Here is a 7,231-nt window from a genome sequence, read left to right as displayed (position 1 = left end):
TGGAAGCATCCTTCAACCACATTGAACTCAATGAAGTTAAAAATAGAAATGTTCCTCTCTTTATCTTTATTTTTAGCTTACATGTATGGGACAAGATGGAGTTGGAGAGGAAGAGAGAGTGACAGAGTAGGATTTGAGCAACCTTGGTGAGAGGTGAGTTAATGTAAGTGTAGAAAATTTCTTGAAGGAAGAAGTAGCCAATCGACTACTCTCCTCCATAGAGATTGGATGACTCAAAATGCTTTAAAAAGCCCACCATACTCTAGGAATGAGGATTACTTTCACACATTCATTCATTCCTTAATTTGATGATACAAGTGCAATAAACAACAAATACAATTACTTAGCCATTCATGAATGGTTTGTCAAACTCTAGGCCTCCCATCTTCTTCATTTTGAAACTCTTATATAAAGATTCTATCAACAAGTTTGATATACTCTTGTATCTATTTAGATTCTTCCTTGAAAAGAATAACATTTCTTTTTCATTTTTAGAGTCTCCCCATAGAGGGAGAAAAGTGCTTCATATGGAAAGCTCTAATACCTATACAAGCCACCACTTACTTTCATCGACCAAGGAAAGCATGTGACTTATCAGAGCTAGGAATCAAAATATTACCAATGGTTTCCAAATGATTCTCAATTTCCATAAAGAATGAAGTGCCAATTCTTCCCACTATAGGTGCTATTGACAAGGTAGATTATACTCTTATTTGCAACAATGGAAGTTCCAAGTGTTCAACATAGTGTTTAAGGTATGCTTCTCAAAGTAGAAATATTACAGCATTTCTTAAAATGCACTTTCACTTACATTTGACTTTGCACAGACTTGCATTTTTTGGAAACTGATGTTTAGCTTATCTTACGTAGGAAACACACTTAAATATCAGACACAATACTTCCTCTAACTTTTGTTGCTAAATAGGTATTGTAATTGAGTATTGACAAACAACATCATGTTTGTTGATTTCCATGTGGTGTTCTTGTTATCATGGCTTTTGACTTATGGTGGACAAAAGTGCTCAATGTTTATCATAACATGTCCTTTTTTGCCCTAATCATATCGCTAGAATTTGTTATTTGCAACATGCCCATTAATATATCACCTAGTTGTGCTTTGAAAGCATTGTCAAATGTGGTCAAACGCTATAATAAAGGTGCCGTATTGTTCAAAATTTCTTTTGACATGATTGTTGGAATGTTAATGACACCGATAACACATTCTTAAGTGACTCTAATGTGTCAAACTATGTTAAGACACAAAATACTCATCAAAATCACCTTACACTTAGTAGCAAGTACATCTCTTGTTGCTTATGGAGTGAACACTATAATTGATGCTTATGCAAGCAACTACCTGTAATTATAAGTTCCATAAACCATTGTTACATAAGAAATTTGTATTTTTTATTTATTCATTTGCAATGCACCAAACCTTTTGTTAACAAGTTAAAAGCCCATGCATTTTGAGACTTGATATGCAATCATCAAACATTTGCTCCAAACTTTTGAAATCTTTGAGACCCAACTTTTGAAGCTTTCTACTATCCATTCTATGTGGGATGTCGTTTCCTTGTTCGCTACCACACCTTAACAATGACAATTACGCTAAACTCAGACATCAAATGAGTGAATGAAAACATTGGAATACAAAACTCAGTCTTAAGCTTACTTTGTGGGAAGAGGCAACATTGGGTATTTCGCTTTTATGATGTCTAGAATCTCTCTCCATCCATAAACTTCTCCTGAGCAAATAAGTCGCCCACTTGCATTAGGGTTTTCATATGCAAGAATGTGAGCATGCACAACGTCATCAATGTGTACATATCCCATTCTTGAGTTTGGGTACTCCTGAAATGTTCCTAAAAAAATATTCAATTGTGAACTCTCTGTTAGAAGTGACAAGACATGAACTATAGAGACATGCGAAATGAGTCAATATTTGAACTATGTTTAAGTGTTTGAAAAATAGACATATATTAGTATTACCTTTAAGAATACTTAAGACCATAGCAATCGTGCTTGTGGGAACCTTGGAAAGTGTTGGACCTACAACAAAGGATGGATTGACCACAACAAGTTCTAAGCCCTTTTCATGTGCAATTCTCCATGCCTCCATCTCTGCTAAGGTCTTTGCCCATGCATACCAAAGCTGCAAAATATGAAAAGAATATTCAAACAAGTGTAATATCAATAAGAATCCTCATTCTGAGACAGAAACATAATGTATCTTCAAGTGGTAGTAAATTCAAAGGTCCAAAATAATGATGTTAATTAAAAAGTAATCCTTTACTAGAGTCCCCTCTTCTAGTACATGATACATTTAGTTACTTTTAGAAATACAAGTGGTAATGCCCTTTCATTGGTTATGCTTATTTCTCCTACATATTTTCAAATTTGCAAGTGAAAGGTCTCTAAAAATTGCACTCATGAATCAAATATTGAGTTCAAAAATTAAAAGTCAAATAATGCTCTTTATCCTTATCTTTCTTTAATTGAATTTAATTCTCTTGAGCTTCATCACTACTTCAATCATCATGCTCAAATATATTTGCAATTGCAATGGTGGGATGATTAGCATGTTATCGCTATAGCTAAGGCTCCAAAGGTTCCTTTGGGGTGGTTTATGCAAGGTTTGAAGTCAAACACATATGTTAATGTTTTCAAAATATATCTAAAGTTGATGAAATTAGATGTGCAATATGGAGATTTGTAAGGTTTTCAAATTGAAGGCATAATTACTTAATTGACAACTGAAGTGACACCACTTGCATTTTTAATCTCTTCTCACAATGGCAAGTACTCAAAGCGAGTCCTAGTTAGTAAAGGCAACAAGGCCTATTTTCTTATCACATTGGAAATGGAAAGGAAAGCCCAAGACTCAGCTAGTTCAAAATCAAAAGGGGAGATTTATTAAAGTTAAATTGGAGTCACAATACATAAGTCATGAAGCTATGAAGAGGTATACATTGCACTCTGATTTTGGTAATTGGAAGGAAAGCCCAAGAATGACCTCATTTAAAATCGAAAGGGAAGATATATTAAAGCTAAATTGGAGTCACAACACATAACATACACCATGAAGCTATGAGGAGCTCTACTTTTGCTTTGACTCTAAGCACCCAAATCAAACAAGTGAAGCCCAAGGTTTAGTCAAGCTAAATTGGCTACCCAATTTTGCCAATTTGGCTCCTCATAGTCATTTCTAAAGGCCCCTACTCCATGTGCGATGGATAGGGGCCCACTTGGTGTATAAGAGTTGATTCACAAACAATGGGCGACCATGGCACTGAGCTTCTCGTACATGGCTCAAATTTTTAGCTCCATCTCGTAGTTGATGTCAACAAACCAACCCCTTGAACATACATACAAATGGATCTCCTATATTTCCACTAGATTGAAAATGTGATTTGTGTTTGATTTAGCTTGAGTGCAAAGTTCACCAAGAAACAAATTGCGTTTACCAAAAAGAAATTTTGCAGCAAACATAGAAACATTCGATATCACGACCGTGGGGTGGTGTGTAGGTGCAGCAAGATTTGCTTAAAAGGGTAAGGAAACTTGCAAAGCCATCTCTCCCAAAAATTTCAAGGTCTTTTTAGCAAAAGATGGAACGACACTTGACGCTGAACCTCGTCATGGCATGCTGGTGTGAGTGAAGAATACGTGATAAACGTGTGTACGTCGACCTGTACTGGATGGACAGCAAACAACGACATGCGGGGACGTCGAGCAATGGCATACCTGGAATTCGTGGCAGTAGGAGGGGCTGCTCCACTGGGACTCGTCTAAGGGGGGGTCGGCGAGTTGGCGGTGGTAGTCGTAGCGGACGGCCGAGCAGGAGGAGGTGAGCACCACTCGTCGCACCGACGTGGACGACCTGCGCCGCGCGCAGCACGACAGCACGTTGGCCGCGCCCTTGAGGCAGGGCTGGAGGTACGTTCTCTGCAACCACGTCCCACTAATTTGCTTATTTGCTTGTTCATTTCTACATCACACGATTAGCCTGCAGGGCCCTTAATGCGCGACGGCGCAGCTCTTCCAGCCACGCCACCATCCATTGCAGACGGCCTTCGCGTATAAATTGGCGGCTTTGGCCAAAAACCGAATGGCTTGTGAGGCCAGTAAACTTGGATGGTCAAGAGACTTATTATTACTCGGGTCTGCTGAACTCTTGTGATCACATGGGTAGTCGGTTCATTGAGAGAGAGAGAGAGAGAGAGAGAAGCCATTCACAAAAGCAAGGGGAGAGAGAGAGAGAGAGAGCGAGCGAGCGCAATAACAGAGAAGCTTTTTATAAAAATAAACAAAGCGAGGAGACTAATAGTGACAATAAATAAAGCGAGGATATATATATATAGAGAGAGAGAGAGAGAGAGAAGAAGAAGAAGAATCAATGGCGTCTGTCTGTGTCGAGAGCTGATCCTTCATTTACCTCCGGGTCCTGGCAGCCGCCGGCCACGATCACAGGAGACGCCACATGGAACACGCCCCTCACTCCCTCGATCGCTTCATCGAAGCTCCCTTCCTCCAGCAAATCTGCCCGCACCACCCGCAGTCTCTCCCTCGCGCCCGCCAACTCCCACAGAAACCCAGTCTTACTCTCATCATCTACACACACAGTCACACACACACATTCAAAACCCTGCTTAATTTGGCCTCCTCCTGCTTTGTTTTATCACTCACACACACACACACACACACACATATGTATATCAGACATACCCGGATTTCTCACTGTCGTCCTCACATGATATCCCTTATCCAAGAGAGCCTTGATGAGGTGAGAAGCTATGAAACCCGTCCCGCCTGTCACGCACACCTCTTGACGCTCCTCTTCCATATTGTTGGCTTGTGAAAGAACCACAACCATACCCCCACATATGTATACAAATATATATATATATACCGTCTTGTGAATGTCTGCGCGTGGTTAGTATTTTTATTATGTCACTATGACCCTCACGCATATCTCATGTGGCTCTTAGGCTTTACCATCTCAAAGAAGGCCAACGACACGCACAAACATACGTGTATGCATATGTTTTTATGTATGATCTAATTGTCTTTGGTAAACATTGTTTACTATTATTACGATTCTTTACGAAAATTTGTCTCTATTGAAACCTAATTTGATGGATCTTGGAGGATGCACCTTGCAAAGATTGTGACACTTATTCTATCGATCTTTAGCTTTACCACCAATGGAATTACACAGCTTGAGTTGCAATTAAATAGTGCCACTAAGGTGCAAGCCAAGGTTTAAACCCATACACCCATCCAAATTAACCCACACTCAAACCAAATACTATCCCATTCCCTGAATAACATACTTTTCTTATGGGTTTCCCTTGAATAAGAGAGCTCTTAACTATTCAAATAAAAAAACTACACAAAAACCTTTCTCCCATTCACCATTATGAATATTTGCTTATCTAGTGGGTGTTTATAAGGATTGTGACTCTTTATTCATTTCCATTTCTTTCTTGCCATTCTTCTTCTTATTCCACTTATCCTCATTCTCATTTTTCTTTCTCACAATTGCGGTCATCATTGTTGTTCCCCTTAATGTTATTATCATTGTGAAACTTTTTCTAATTATGTTGCTTCCATTTCTTCATTGTGATGCTTCAAAGCATATTCGACCATGTTGACTCTTTTGCTTAACCAAAGCTACACAACAATAGAATGAAAGCAAATATATGAAAGCCACATGTGCGCAAGTAGGCATGTTAAAATTAACAGATATCCTATTGTTTACAATTGTAGTGTAAGTGAAAGTTAAATTGCATCAATAAATGCAAGTTCAAACATGTAAGAAAAGCAAGATTCTACACACCTCATTTCATGTGTTATGTACATGCCGATTCAAAACACTGCCATGTTAAATTTAGACATTTCAAAAAGCCCAAAAAATACCTTTTGGAAAAAATAGAAAGGAAACATGTGTGGAGAGAGAGAGAGAGAGAGAGAGAGAGAGAGAGAGAGAGAGAGAGAGAGAGAGAGAGAGAGAGAGAGAGAGAGAGAGAGAGAGAGAGAGAGAGAGAGAGAGAGAGAGAGTTGATCCAAGGTATTGTAAGGAGTTGGAGCTCATATCCAAGGTCGTGTAGAGAACCCTCTTCTCAAATTATCTAAGGTTCGCTTCCCTTCTAATGTCTTTATAATCAATAGTTTGCTTGCATTTGTTTTGGTTAATTAGAGCTTGTTTGTTATTTTGAACGATTTAGACCCATGTTGTTATTTGTTGTCTAAGATTCTTAAGTTTACTATTCTATGCCTGAGTAAATACCATTGTCAATACCTATATTATTAACTATAATCGATGTGTTGAACATTCATTTAAGTGTTTATTTACATGATTCTTTCAACAATCATGTGAATGTTTTCTTACACTTGGATGTAAATGTAACATTAAGACATGTATTTACTCTTTGTTATTTCAGGTTCTCATGACTCTATGACTATAAACACATACTTAGATTGTCGAACATAATTTTAGTGAATTTGGGAATCGTTCAAGTCCCATTCTTCATTATTTAGAATAATGAAACTCCAAAAAGACATATTTAAGTTTTCAAAACATATCATGTTGACACATAATTGGAAACCTTATGAAAAATGGAATCTATTGATCTATTAAAAAATAAATTTGAAGCAAAGGCGTGAGAGTTATAGCAAAGATAGTTTTGACCATGAGTCCTAAACTTGTGAATATTTCCCAAATTCACTAATAGTGTGTTGTTGTGTAAATGGCTTCTTTTACATGCCTATAAATGTATCTGAAACTATGTAAATTAAGATCTACTATATGATCTACATGAACTATCAATCAATTTCATAGCTTCTTCTTTTTAGAGAACCTTGATGAGCTGAGAGGCTATGAAATGGGTCCCTCATGTCATGCACACCTTATGATGTTCCTCTTCTATATTGTTGGCTTGTGAAAGAAGTACAACTATACTCCCACGTCTGCAAAATAAAATCTCATGTTGCATGAAAAGGACTCTCATTAGTGAGGGAGTAATAATTACGATGTGGAAATTAATACATGTTCCTTTTCTATTGTCATACCACACCATCCTACAAAATAGACATATATTCTGCTCATGAACAATGTGCTCCTCGCTCTCCATATAAATGATGTGCTCCTCTTCAAGGCATTGAATGTCATGCTTAGGTAAGACTCATGGATATTCAGCTCCCGAAGGTTTCTATATGTGTGTGTGTGTGA

General features: G+C 37.9%; 1 protein-coding gene across 1 annotated transcript; it reads right to left on the bottom strand.

Moving 5' to 3' along the window:
- Positions 1–1,221: 1,221 nt before the first annotated feature.
- Positions 1,222–4,889, bottom strand: TKPR2 (NAD(P)-binding Rossmann-fold superfamily protein). Its single transcript, XM_087677289.1, has 6 exons — positions 4,726–4,889; positions 4,436–4,611; positions 3,745–3,945; positions 1,990–2,152; positions 1,673–1,862; positions 1,222–1,589 (listed from the first exon to the last, which is right to left on the bottom strand). The coding sequence occupies exons 1-6, from the start codon at positions 4,871–4,873 to the stop codon at positions 1,442–1,444; spliced, it is 1,026 nt and encodes a 341-aa protein (XP_087533415.1). The 5' UTR covers positions 4,874–4,889; the 3' UTR covers positions 1,222–1,441.
- Between the last annotated feature and the right edge of the window lie 2,342 nt (positions 4,890–7,231).

This window comes from Lygodium microphyllum, chromosome 4 (genome assembly GCF_053477565.2).
Source record: "Lygodium microphyllum isolate KBCC chromosome 4, Lygodium_microphyllum_v1.1.10, whole genome shotgun sequence".
Taxonomy (NCBI): Eukaryota; Viridiplantae; Streptophyta; class Polypodiopsida; order Schizaeales; family Lygodiaceae; genus Lygodium; species Lygodium microphyllum.
Note: the sequence above shows the minus strand (reverse complement) of the source record. Positions and strands in the feature narration are given on the sequence as shown.

Excerpts from the sequence above, each read along its gene's own strand:
- TKPR2 (XM_087677289.1), bottom strand. The coding sequence starts at position 4,873 with ATGGTTGTGGTTCTTTCACAAGCCAACAATATGGAAGAGGAGCGTCAA. Across the intron at positions 2,153-3,744 it reads CCTACTGCCACGAATTCCAG|CTTTGGTATGCATGGGCAAA; the intron begins GTATGCCATTGC and ends CATATTTTGCAG. Across the intron at positions 1,590-1,672 it reads ATGTTGCCTCTTCCCACAAA|GTGTGGTAGCGAACAAGGAA; the intron begins GTAAGCTTAAGA and ends GTCATTGTTAAG.